This window comes from Rhinolophus hipposideros (genome assembly GCF_964194185.1).
Source record: "Rhinolophus hipposideros genome assembly, chromosome: 22".
NCBI lineage: Eukaryota > Metazoa > Chordata > Mammalia > Chiroptera > Rhinolophidae > Rhinolophus > Rhinolophus hipposideros.
Genome location: NC_138068.1, coordinates 44,581,469 through 44,595,836, shown reverse-complemented (window position 1 = coordinate 44,595,836; position 14,368 = coordinate 44,581,469). Strand labels below are relative to the sequence as shown.

The 14,368-nt window shown below is 40.6% G+C and overlaps 2 protein-coding genes across 5 annotated transcripts in view; one reads left to right on the top strand and one right to left on the bottom strand.

Annotated features, from left to right (window-relative positions):
• Positions 1-14,368, bottom strand: part of NINL (ninein like) — a 221,351-nt gene that overhangs the window by 135,252 nt on the left and 71,731 nt on the right. The window lies entirely within an intron of this gene.
• On the top strand, positions 7,833-10,794 carry LOC308490717 (cell division control protein 42 homolog). The gene has a single exon (XM_081033332.1). The coding sequence runs from the start codon at positions 7,903-7,905 to the stop codon at positions 8,476-8,478; it is 576 nt and encodes a 191-aa protein (XP_080889458.1). The 5' UTR covers positions 7,833-7,902; the 3' UTR covers positions 8,479-10,794.

Here is a 14,368-nt window from a genome sequence, read left to right as displayed (position 1 = left end):
AGAACAAGGCCAGAGGTGGCACACTCCCTGACTTCTAATTATACTACAAAGTGACAATAATGAAAACAGCATGGTATTGGCAGAAAAACAGACACAGAGACCAATGGAGTAGAATTGAAAACCTAGAAATAAACCAACATACATATGGGCAAAAAATTTTTGACAAACGAGCCAAAAACATACAATGGAGAAAATAAAACCTCTTCAATAAATGGCACTGGCAGAATTGGAAAGCCACATGTAAAAGAATGAAAGTAGACTGCTATTTGTCACCATACACAAAAATGAACTCAAACAGATCAAAGACCTAACTGTAAGACGTGAAACAATGAAATGCATAGAAAATACATAGGTTTTAAACTTAGGGACCTTGGTCTTAGAGAGAACTTTATGAATTTGACCTCAAAGGCAAGGGAAGTAAAAGCAAAGAAAAATGAATGGGACTACATCAAACTAAAAAGCTTTGCACAGCAAAAGAAACCATCAACAAAATAAAGAGGCAGCCAATTGAATGGGAGAAGATATTTGCAAAAAACAACTCCTATAAGGGGCTAATACCTAAAATATATGAAGAGCTCATACAACTCATGCAACAAAAAAACAAACAATCCTATTAAAAAATGGGCAGCAAACCTGAATAGACACTTCTCCCAAGAAGATACACAAATAGTCAACAGATATATGAAAAGATGCTCAATTTCACTAGCTATTATGGAAACCAAAACCACAATGAGATAACCCTCATATCAGTTAGAATGGCTATTATCACCAAGACAAATAATAAGAAGCATTGGAAAGGATGTGGAGAAAAAGGAACCGTCATACACTGCTGTGGAAACGTAAACTGGTACAGCCACTATGGAAAACAGTATGGAATTTCCTCAAAAAATTAAGAATAAAATTACCATATGACCCAGTAATCACTCTTCTGGGTATCTATCCAAAAAATTTGAAAACATTTCTTCGTAAAGATATATGTACCCCTAGGTTCACTGCAGCATTATTCACAGTGGCCAAGACATGGAAACAACTGAAATGTCAATAGGTGATTGGATGAAGAAGATGAGGTACATATACACAATGGAATATTATTCAGCCACTAGAAAAAATGAAATTCTGCCACTTGCAACAACATGGGTGGATCTTGAGACTATCATACTAAGTGAAATAAGTCAGACAGAAAAAGTCGAAATCCATATGATTTCATTCATATGTGGGATACAAAACTGAAAGCAACAAATGAACAAGACAAACAAGAAAAATCTCATAGACACAGACAACGCTATAGTGGTTAACAGAGGGAAAGGTGGGGACGGGGGAGGCAGAAAGGTGTAAAGGGAGTCAAATATATCATGACAGAAGGAGACTGATTTTGGGTAGTGAATACACAATGCAATATACAGATGATGCATTGTAGAATTGTACACTTGAAACCTATAAAATTTTATTAATCAATTTCACCTCAATAAATTTAATTTAAAAAAAAACTTGAAAAAGAGAAAAGAAAGGCTAAAGAGAGATCAAGCTGTGAACATGTGCCCCTCTCCCAGACTGTTTTGAGAAGGTAACTGCAAAAACATCAAGAATGAAATGAACAGAAAAAAGAAAAACATTAAGTAATAAATTAGAAAACAATTACTGATATTTGCAAATGCTAATTTTTGATAAGGCAGAAGTACATTGATAGAAGAACTTAACAGTAAGAAAGACAAGTGGCAAAACTCAGTATTTGAAAGGCAGGGAATTAAGGCACAGAGGGTAACAAGTGACCAGGGAACCTAACTGCAGAGCTTACCACACTGGTACCACCACAATTCTCCCACCACCCAGGCTCTCCCTGCTACTTTGCCGGCTTCTCCATTTTTTTCTATTTTGTCTTTAATTGTAATCAATTCAAACAATTAGAAGTACTTCTAGTACCCTAAAGCAATATATAGGGTCAATGCAATTTCTATTAAAACAATGGCATTCTTCTCAGAACTAGAATAACTAATCTTAAAATTTACATGGATCCACAAAAAACCCCAATAGCCAAAGAAACCTTGAGAAAAAACAAAGTGGGATGTATCACACGCCTCGATTTCAAACTACACTACAAAGCGACAATAATCGAAACAGTATGGTACTAACATAAAAACAAATATATGTATGTATATCAGTAGACTAGAATAGAGAACCCAGAAATAAATTCTAGCTTATATGGTCAATAATCTACAACAAGGGAGGCAAGAATACACAATGGGGTACAGACAGTCTCCTCAATAAGTGGTGTTGGAAGAAGCGGACAGATAATGCAAAAACATGATCGTGGACCACCTTCTTACAAATATACAAAAATAAACTCAAAAAGGATTAAAGACTTAAAGGTAAGAACTGAAACCATAATACTCCTTGAAGAAAACATAGGCAGGAAACTCTTTGACATTGCTCTTAGCAATATCTTTTTGGATATGTCTCCTCAGGCAAGGGCAACAAAAGAGAAAATGAACAAATGGGAATAACCAAACTAAAAGGTTTTTCACAGAAAAGAAAATCATCAACAAATGAAAAGACAACCTACTGACTGAGAAGAGATATTTGAAAATGATACATCCAATAAGTGGTTAATATCGCTTAAAAATATAAGGAACTCACAAAGCACGAAAAAAAATCTGATTAAAAATAAGGAGCTGAAAAGGCATTTCTCCAAAAAAGATATACAAATGGCCAACAGATATATGAAAAGATGATCAACATCACTCATCATCAGGGAAACGCAAATTAAAACCACAATGAGACATCACTTTACACCTGTTAGATTGCCTAGTATCAAAAAAAAAAAAATGTTGGAGAGGTTGTGGAGAAAAGGGAATCCTTGTACACTGTTGGTGGGATTGTAAGTTGGTGAAGCCACTATGGAAAACAGTATGGAGGGTCCTCAAAAAATTTAAAATAGAGCTGCCATACATTCCAACAATACCACTTCTGGGTATTTATTCAAAGCACTAACTGGAAAAGACATATTCACCCCTATGTTCACTGGAGCTTTATTTACAGTAGCCAAGATAGGGAACAATCTAAGTGTTCATATAAAGAAAATGTGGAATATTAACCATAAAAAAATGAAATCTTGCCATTTGGGACAACATGGATGGACTGAGTGTGTATTATGCTAAGTGAAATAAATCAGACAGAAAAAAACAAATACCTTTTGATTTCGCTTATATGTGGAGTCTACAAGAATAAAACAAATAAATAAACAAAACAGAAAAAGACCCTTGATATAGAGAACAAGTTGATGGTTGCCAAAGAGAAGGAAGTTGGAGAGAATGGTTGGGGGTGGGGGAAAGGCTATTATATCAAGTGAAAAAAAGCAAAACACAAACAAAGCCCTGACCCTCTAGCCCAAATGGACTTCCCAGAGGAAATCACTGCTTTGAGTGTGGGCTTTGAGACTATTCCCAAGTTTACAGGGCAGATGGACTCACATATACATGTATATTCATAGACACACGTGTTTTTACATAATTATAACTCTGAATATACTATTTTGCAACTTTTTCGAAACCATATGATATCTGACAGATCTTTCCATGCCTTCCTCATTGTAAAAAATGACTGACTATTTGCTCTCATGTGCAGGGATGTATAACATAATGTAGATAAGGATTCTCTTAGAGAGACACTGGGAGTGCCCAGGGTTTTCTCTTACAAAACATTCCTCAGCAAACACCTCTGTTGATGCCTCTTCATGAGTTCAGAAGGGGCTAAGCTGACCTCTGTCTCCCATTGACCATGTCTGGCAGGAGCATGCCCTTGGATTATTCAGGAGTGTCCCTGGAGAAGGTGGGTTCGGAGAAGAGTGCAAGAGCCGGGCTGTTTTGCCAAGGGCAGAGCAGGAAGAAAAGAAACTTCTTCATGTCCCAGCTGTGAGCAAGTCCTGCATCAAGCCAACTGGGGGTGCCAGGACTCAAGTCTTAGTTCTCCCTCTATCACATATTATTTTTATTTTCACAAGGAACAGCACAAAAGGGATTTCAAGTTCTTACCGAGATGCATCTTTCTAAATAGAAAAGGGGGGAAAAGCCTCAGACTGGTGTCTGTGGCACTTTGACAGCCTATGGGGAGGTGCAGGCTGTGTGTGAATTCTCCCCTGGTGAGAAGGACACCTCAAACCCTGTGGGAACAAGGAGAGGCATAAATAAATAACTGCTGAGTCTTGGGGTTACGAGGCAAAAAGACTTAAAAAGGATGGCAGGTCCTTCCTCATAACCCACAACAGTAGTGTTTGAAGCTCCCCTTCTAATTCTTGCTAGTTCCCGCAAGTTGGGGCTGTTTCAGGAGGTCCAGCCCTCTTATCTCATTTCCTTGGAGACACAGATTCACATTTTTGAGGCAGGGCTGACATTTCCAGAATGCAAGAGGAGCTTCCCATATGACTATGAGTGAAAAGATCACTGGAGGGGTGGGCCTTCATTTCGAGGAGAGCAGCACTGTCTGAACTGCCCCTGCTCCCACCGTACTGAGCACAGAGTCCCTCAGGCCCCTATCTTTGTCAGCTTGCAGCAGAAGACCCAGAGTACCCAAAATGAATCTGAGGGGCAAGACTGCAAAGAAAATCTGACCTTGTTAAAATGCAAACAGATTCAGGTTCTGAAAACAGGGACCTCCACCCCATCCCACCCCTTATAGGAAGAGACTGCCAGGAGCACATTTCAGGGAATCTGAACAAACAGGCCACCTCTTTCCACAGTGTATAGTGCAGTGTGCAGTGTATCCATTACACCCCCAGGGTGGTCCCACATGCCAGGTTATGACACAGTCTTTTTTTTTTTTTTGGAGGGGGGGAAGGGGAACAGGACTTTACTGGGGAACAGTGTGTACTTCCAAGACTTTTTTCCAAGTCAAGTTGTTGTCCTTTCAATCTTAGTTGTGGAGGGTGCCATTCAGATTCAAGTTGTTGTCCTTTTCAGTCTTAGTTGTGGTGGGCGCAGCTCAGCTCCAGGTCCAGTTGCCATTGCTAGTTGCAAGGGGCACAGCCCACCATCCCTTGTGGGAGTCGAAACTGGCAACCTTGTGGTTGAGAGGACGCGCTCCAACCAACTGAGTCATTTGGGAGCTCAGCGGCAGCTCAGCTCAAGGTGCCACGTTTAATCCTAGTTGCAGGGGGCGGAGCCCACCATCCCTTGCGAGGAGTTGAACTGGCAACTCTGTGGTTGAGAGCCCACTGGTCCATGTGGGAATCGAACCGGCAGCCTTAGGAGTTAGGAGCATGGAGCTCTAACCACCTGAGCCACCAGGCCAGCCCATGACACAGTCTTAAGCAAACCTCTTTTAAGAGGTCACAAGTCTTCCTAGAAGAGGACACACATTAGTAACAGGGGCATCTTTCGGCAAGTGCAAACAGGGACCTGGGGGTGGAAGGGGAAACAAGAAAATGTAAATGGGAAATGGGCAAAACTCAGGCCAACAGGACCCAAGGTCAGGAGGGAGTGACTGCCACAGTTCTCCCAAACTTCCTATTCCATCTCAGCTTTCCTGGCCACAAGGCAGACACACTCAGGGAGGAATCCTGCCAGCATCCTCCTCCATTCTCAGAGCCAACCTCAGTGCAGAAGGCTTGTTGTGTGTTCTGTCAAATGGCTCAAATGCCAGAAATGTTTTGGATTTACTTCTTTATGCCTGACATTCTACAATGAACCCATATAAGCAACATCAATACATGATGGTGCAATTTAACTATTTCAAAGGAAGCTCAATGGCACTAAGGGTCCCTTTAATCTCAGGGTTACTCCTCCCTGGACGCTCCCAATACATGTCTGAGCTGGGTGGGCTGAGCAGGGTAAGAGTGGGGAGTAGCACTCTAGGGCACTTCACTCAGGAGGTAAGGGCATTCCCCAGGGGGCTAGGTAAGCTCAAGAACCTTTCCAATATTTGCACTGTCATAGAGGAAAAATATGGAAAATTGATGCGCAGCAAACTTTCGTGTATACCTGCATCCCACTCAACCTGCTGAACACATGGCACACCTGCTTGAAGTCCTGCCTCAGGATACCAGAACCTGGCAGAACTCAGGTGCGGGAGCTGGAAGTTAAAGAGCACCAAAGGGCCCTCCCAGGTGCAATGACTAGCCAGGCCCCTCTTGAGAGAACTTGCTGGTCTGCACCCACTGCCTCCATGCAAGGTCTGACACAGGGTTAGGCCTCCATACACTGAGCCCCACATCACCTATGTTATACCTAGCTTTGCTCAACCCCACACAATCGAATTCCTGGCCACTGGGAACACTCCTTTCCCTCATCCCTGTGAATCTGAGACAATGCCCCAAGACAATAGGTGCTTCATCTACTGGCCATCCAGGTACAGGAAAGCAGGGTGATTCAAGTACAGCAGTTCTGCAGTTTGGGCAAAAAAGATCTTTCAGTCACAATTTGCTAGGACAATTCCTAAATCTCCATCCGACACAATGCCCAACTGTTTCAAAATAATGGGGAAAAGGAAGCACTGCCTCTATTCATGTATACCCTATGGAATCTGTCCTCTTCCCACCATGGGATGGGGCGGGGGGAGGGATGTCTTTCTGCAGCCTCTCAAATACTACGTGACAAACTTTAGTGGTGAGATAGTTGGGAACACTGGCCAGGAAAGCTTGGAAAATTCCAAGGCCCCAAAGCCAAGGCCAGCCACATCTGGAAAATAAGGCCTAAGTTCAAGTCTACACCCAACCATCACCACAGAGGAGTCACACTGATTCAAGTAACTTCCCCAGTATTCAGGAGTCCCAGAAAAGGGCTCGAGTGACAACATACTAGAATATACAGAATTGTGGAAAGTCTCAGAACTCACGGAGAAGTCTGAATGTGGGCTCAGAGTTCTGACATTTACACACATACCCTATTTGCTGGAATCTGAAGGCAGCGACTGGGGAAGAAGTAGAAGATGCCTGTGAGGGAGGAGAGGGCAGTAAAAGTAGAGCTTAACCGAAGACATGTACATGCATGCACACATGCACAAAAACTAATATCTACAGAGAGCTAAAAGAAAATCATTGAAGTCATTAAACAAAATAGGCTGCTGGTAAAAGGAATGATTAGACATCAAGGGATTTCTCCTGGACACTGACATTACAGTTGCAATAAAAAATTCAATGGCAAGGCTGGAAGATAAATACAAGGTAATCTTATATAAAGTTTATCTAAACAATAAAGAGATTTAAAAAATGAGAGGAAAATATGAGAAAATTAAAAATTCCATATAGTAATCAAAATCAAAATTCCATATAGTTAAAACAGTACCATAAAGACAGACACACAAACCAATGGAACACAACAGAGAGCCCAGAAGTAAATTTTTGCATATATGGTCAAATGATTTTGACAGGGGTGCCAAGAACACACAATGAAGAACAGACAATTTCCTCAATAAATGGTGCTGGGTAAACTGGATATGCACATGCAAAAGAACGAAGTCCAACCCCGACCTTACCATACACAAAAATTAACTCAATGGATTCAAGATCTAAACTAAGACCTAAACCTATAAAACTCTTAGAAGAAAACACAGGAGAAAAGCTTCAAGATGTCAGATTTGGCAATGATTTCTTGGATATGACACCAAAAGCACAGGCAACAAAAGCGAAAATAGGCAAATATCAAACGTAAGAACTTCTGTACATCAAAGATAACAATAGAGTAAAAAGGCAACCTATGTACGGATGGGAGAAAACAACCACAAATCATGTATCTGGATAAGGAGATAATAACCAGAACATATAAAGAATTCCTACAGCTCAACAACAACAAAACCAAGTAATCTGATTTAAAAATGGACAAAGAAGTTCAACAGAGTGCCAACGCCCCGGCGAGAAGCTGAGGTCATCATCGGATTTGAAGTATTTAAAGTGGATAGAAAACGGTTTCAGCAATGCAGACAATTAAGTGTGTTGTGGTGGGTGATGGTGCCGTTGGTAAAACATGTCTCCTGATATCCTATACAACGAACAAATTTCCATCTGAGTATGTACCGACTGTTTTTGACAACTATGCAGTCACAGTTATGATTGGTGGAGAGCCATATACTCTTGGACTTTTTGATACTGCAGGGCAAGAGGATTATGACAGATTACGACCGCTGAGTTACCCACAAACAGATGTTTTTCTAGTCTGTTTTTCAGTGGTCTCTCCATCCTCATTTGAAAATGTGAAAGAAAAGTGGGTGCCTGAGATAACTCACCACTGTCCAAAGACTCCTTTCTTGCTTGTTGGGACCCAAATTGATCTAAGAGATGACCCCTCTACTATTGAGAAACTTGCCAAGAACAAACAGAAGCCTATCACTCCAGAGACGGCTGAGAAACTAGCCCGGGACCTGAAGGCTGTCAAGTACGTGGAGTGCTCTGCGCTCACACAGAAAGGCCTAAAGAATGTATTTGACGAAGCAATATTGGCTGCCCTGGAGCCTCCAGAACCGAAGAAGAGCCGCAGGTGTGTGCTGCTATGAACATCTCTCCAGAGTCCTTTCTGCACATCTGGTGTCGGCATCATACTAAAAGCAATGTTTAAATCAAACTAAAGATTAAAAATTAAAATTTGTTTTGGCAATAATGACAAATGCCCTGCACCTACCCTCATGCACTCGTGTGAGACAAGGCCCGTAGGTATGGCCCCTTTCCCCCCCTCAGTACTAGTTAATTTTGGGTAATTGTGTATTGTCAGAAAAGTGATCAGTACTAGTTTTTGTTTTGTTGTTCCAGTTTTTTGTTTGTTTGTTTTTTGTTTAAAAGCAAGGCATGCTTGTGATGACTCTGTAGCAGACTGATTTGGGTTATTGAAGCTGCTCCTGGGTTCCACTCTGGAGAGTAATCTGGGATGTCTAGTGGGTTTTTTTTTTGGGGGGGGCGGGGGGAGTGTGTGTGGGGTTTGTTTTTATTTAGTCATTTTTAAAAAATTCATTAACCATCAGACAGCCCTTACGGGGAGGAGGATGGAGTGATTGTGCATTCCACCTCCTAGATCTAGTTTAGAAAACATGTTCCCCACCTGGTGCTCTTAGGAAGGAGTATAGTAAATGCCTCATTTAATGACATACTCCTTTTTGAAAGTTGCCTTTTCTCTCCACTCTTGAGTAGGTCCAGTATTTGATGAAACTCATGAAAGCGGGTGGAACCTGTCTTGCCCCTCCTCTTTTCTAGGATGCACTATATACGTGACTGTGACTTTCAAGGAAATCTGGTAGCCATTTGCTGATTTTTTTTTTTGAAGTTAATTTCTAACTTCTTTTACTGATAAAATGAAAACAAGTATTGCACCTTTTGAAATGCACCAAATGGATTGAGTACGTAATTAAAAAAACCATTTTTCCCCGTCAGTCATTGTCTTATATGCTTAGCATAGATGTGCAGCTTGATAGTGTGTGATACGGTGTTCCTAGAACACAGCAGAAGACCTGGTGTATATGAGGGGTGGTGCTAGGGGACAGATGTCTGCGGAGTGATTCACATCCTCTTTCAAGTTAGGAGGATGGAGACCTGCTTCCTTAAGAAGCTAGGGGTGGGGTGGGGATGGGGAGAACATTTAACAACATGGGGACCAGTCAGGGGAATCCCCTTATTTCTGTTTTGCATGAGGAACTCTAGAGCAGCCAATTGGGGCTCTCTAGTTTAATAAAAGTCACGGGGGGAGTCTTATGAAGACTCTTCATAAGTGTTAATAGGGATTTTATCAGCTTATTTGGGTTGCAGTTTCCAATTTTTAAAAATGTTTAGGTAATCTCCACCTTCCCCAAATCCTAATTCTTATAGATTCATTAGTGTTGAACCAATGCTTTCTCATGTCTCAATTCTTTGTATATGCATTCTTTTCAGATGTATTAAACAAACAAAAACCCTTCAAAAAAAAAAAAAAAAGTTCAACAGACATTTCTCCAAAGAAGACATACAAGTGGCCAAAGGGCATATAGAAAAGTGCTCAACAGCTGTAATTATTCAACAAATGCAAAGACATGTACATGCACGTCTTTTTGTAGCCTCTCAAATACTACAGGACAAACCTTAGTGGTGAAGACAGTTGGAAACACTGGCCAGGAAGGCTTGGAAAACTCCAACGCCCCAAAGCCAAGGCCACCTTCATTTGGAAAATAAGGCTCAGGTCTACATTCCACCATCACCATAGAGGAGTCACACTGATTCAAGTGGCTTCCCCAGCATTCGGAAGTCCCAGAAAAGGTTTTGAGTGACAATATACTAGAAATTATTGTAGACAAAACCACAATGAGAAATTATCTAGCACCCATTAGGATGAACAATGATGAGTCAGAAAAAAGAATTAATGAGAACAAGTCTGGGAGCTAACAGGAATGAACCTAAAGATTACCTGATAAGTCAGAAAAAGTTCATAAGAATGAGTCTAGGAGCTAACAGGAATAGGTTTAAAGATTAACCACTTAGCTCTCAGTCCCCAGCTAGCACTAACACCTGCAGACTGACAAACACCAGGACAATTTTCAGAGGAAACCAACTGTGACAATAGTTCTCAGAAGGGGCCAGCTGCAACTGTGAACAACTGCAAGATGACGAGCCCCCTACATACTGCATAGAAAAATATAAAACCCCAGCTAAACAGCAACCCGCTGCAGCTGTCTACTTTAGACTCTGTCCCCGGCAATGCCTCTGCCGGTGCTTCTCTCCTTACAATGTGCGGCACCCGTCTTCTTTAGACACTGCCACAGGCCTTCTATTCTCTCAGCCCGATCTTTAATAAAACTTTCCTAAGTCTTGTGAATCCTTTCACACTGCGAATGACCAGGGGTATTTTACACCAATACAGACAGTACAAATTAAAAAAATAAAACACAGAAAGCAACTACTGTTGGGGGAATGGGGGATGTAAAGAAATTGGAACCCTTGTATATAGTTAGTGGGAATGTAAACTGATGCAACCACTATGGAAAACAGAAAAGAGGTTCCTCAAAAAAACTAAAACTAAAATTATTATATGATCTAGCAATCACACTTCTGGTTATTTATCCAAAAGAACTGAAAGGAGGATCTCAAAGAGATATTGCACAGCCATGTTCATTTCAGCATCATTCACAATAGCTAAGAGGTAGAGAGGCATCCCAAATGTCTAATGACAAATGGGTAAAGAAAATGTGGCACATACATACAACAGGATGTTATTCAGTCTTTAAAGGCAAGGAAATCCTGTCACATGCTACAACACAGATGAACCTTGAAGACATTATGTTGAGTGAAATAAGCCAGTCACAAAAGGAAAAGACAAATACTATATGATTCCACTTATACAAGACATTTAAAGTAGTGGAATATTTAAAGCAGACATTGAAGTAGACATTTAAAATCATGGAAAAGTAGAATGGTGGTTGTCAGGGGCTGAGGGAGGGTAAAATGGGAGGATTATTCAATGAGTATAAAGTTTCAGTTTTCCAAGGTGAAAAAGTTGTAGAGATCTAAAAAAAAAAAAAAAAAAAAAAAGTTGTAGAGATCTGTCTGCACAACAGTGTGCATATAGTTAACGATACTGAACTGCACATTTAAAAATGGTTAAGAGGGTAAATTTCACATTGTTTTCTTTCCTACAATTAAAATTTTTTAAATAAGAAATAAAAAAATGTTTAAAAAGAAAGCTCATTTGATGGCTTGCTTTCTGAAATTGGCTCTGTTCTACGATGCCTTTTCTCTTTCCTTAAAACAAAACAAAACAAAAAAATCAACCCAAAAACTCCAGGTATCCTCTATAAACAAAGAAAGGGAACAAGATGAAGGGAAGAGGGATTACTGGAATAATACAAGACTTTTCAAAAAACACTGATGGCAAAGTTCACGTGGGACAAGGACAAACACACACCAAGTACATCCTCATGAAATTTCAGAACAAACAAGTTGTAAAACTTGTAAGGGCGAAATTCAATAAATCAATAACACAATTAGATGTAGCTAATTTGCAGTTTAATTCACCACATAGCTCCCTATCTAGCCATCTGTAATCACAGGTAACCCCTGTATAACATGGCACTTCTATAACACGGTTTCCCTCTAACACGGTTCGAGAATTGAGGAAAACCCTCGTACAACACAGCATTCTAGAACACAGTTTCACTCTAACATGGTTTGAGAATTAGAGAAATTCCCGAACAACACGGAGCATAGTAAGAGCTTTCAAGAGCAAAGAGTATCTCATTCGAAATTAGGGAAATCCCTGAACAACATGGAACGTATTAAGAGCTTTTAAGAGCGAAAAATATCTCATCTGAAATTAGGAAAATCCCCGAATAACACAGAACATAAAAGCTTTTAAGAGCAAAAGATATCACATTTGAAAATTTTCATTCAAGCATGAATGTCGTATCAGATTTGACTGCAGAATTTTAAAATTTATTAGAATTTTAAATTAATTTTGTTCATGGAGTATTAAGTTCAGAGAATGAAGATATCTTGTCAAAAAGAAAATGCCCTCGGTTAATGGTGCTTAATAGTGATGACGAAGAAAACATTATTTAATACATATTAACATGTTATATTATTGGTGAAAGTTGCTTTAATAAAGATATTTCTCTTAATTATAAAAATATAATAGTATATGTCACGCAGGGGACCCTGCTCGCTGCGCCATTTGTCGTGCAGGGTCTCAGCTCCGACTCCCCGCCCAAGAATGCAGGACACGGTAAGGCCAAAAAGGAACACCCACGGAGCCATAGATAGGGGAGTCAAACCAATATATTCTCGCTGGCTGCTGGGCTGGAGACACAGGAAGCAGGATCTACATAATCTGCCTAACAGCAGTCCGCGCTTGCCAGCCACCATCTTCTTGCTAGCCCCCATTCCTTTTTGCTAGCATAGCCACAGCCATTATATTAGTGGCCAATGGCCTACGGGTTACAGCTGACGGCCAACTAGCCACAGCTGCTGGCATCCGATCACAGTTGATGGCCATTTACTACCTGAGCCAGCACCTTTCTATGTGAGGCCGAGAGCCTGGAAACTGTTTTTTGGGGTTTTGTCCCCACAGTATATATTTTTAAATTTTTGGAACGTAACCCCCTTTTTTGTACTAGTTCTTTGTTTCATATAACATGGCAGTTTTAGGAACCTAACAACCATATTATATGGGGGTTACTTGTTGACTTAATTTGCAGTTAGATCCATCCTGACATTCAGCTGCTTTCTCTTTATTTCTCCCCTCAGTGATTAATTTAAGAACTCTGTTTTGTTCCCTTTCCCAAGGCTACCCATACCTCGTTAATCCATTTAATTAGCAGAATCCTAACCTGGCCAGGGCAATTTCTTAATTCTCATGCTTCTCAACACCGGAATCCATTTTGCAACTCCCTTGTAGTTTTTACTGGTGACACAAAAAGCCCCTGGAGTCTGGAGATAACATTATCTTAAAACAGACCAGACCCCAGGAAGCAATGTCAGCCCTCAGACCTGCCTGACGGACTCCCCCTTTCCTATATAAGGAAAAGCTAATCTAAAGATCAGGGCAGTTGTCTGCTCAAGACTGCCCCTGGCAACTTCCCTGCCAGCACTTTTCGTAAATAAGCTTTCTAACCTGTATTCTTTTTGAGACTTGTGAATTCTTTCACATTCAGTGAACAACCTGGGGTATCCAAAAACAAAAGTATCCAAAGAGAAAGGAGCAGCCCCACACTCTCAGCACACTGGGCTGGAGTAATGTAGAATAGGCTCTCACCAGCAAGACTGAGAGTTAGAGGAGTGCCTTTGCCATGCTGAGGGAAGATCACTTTCAACCTAATCTGGAAGCTACTGGAATTTGTACTTGAGCAAATTGAGGGATTAACTAAGAAAGAAAGACACAGGATCTAGGATCTGGGTCATATGCAAGCAGTGGAGACTTATAGGAGGTGTCAAGGTAAGAAATGCCCAAACCTGTAGAGAATTTTTATAAGAGTTTATTTGAGCCAAACTGACTACATATGTCAGGGAGCAAGATCTCAAATACTCCAGAGAATTAAGTTTTACAGGTTCTTTTTATGCATTTGATTATGGAGGGAACATAAAGATTACCGCATTTCCCTGAAAATAAGACTTAGCCGGATCAGCTCTAATGCATCTTTGGGAGTGAAAATTAATATAAGACCTGGTATTATATTAATTATATCACATCACATCATATTAGACCCGGTCTTATAGTAAAATAAGACCGGGTCTTGAAGATTATGTGCTATCTTGAGGAATCTGAAAGGGGGCATTTCAAAGGTGTGTTAACCTAGATGCACAGAAACAATGGATAGGGCTTGCTTAAGGCAAAGATAAGCCTTTTGGTAAAGAAATGTCATGCCTGAGGCATGACTACCCACCATGACCTGCTCAGTTAGGAATTTATGATCAGATCACCCTGTGAGGTTACTT

Coding starts and splice junctions, on each gene's coding strand:
- LOC308490717 (XM_081033332.1), top strand. CDS start 7,903: ATGCAGACAATTAAGTGTGTTGTGGTGGGTGATGGTGCCGTTGGTAAA.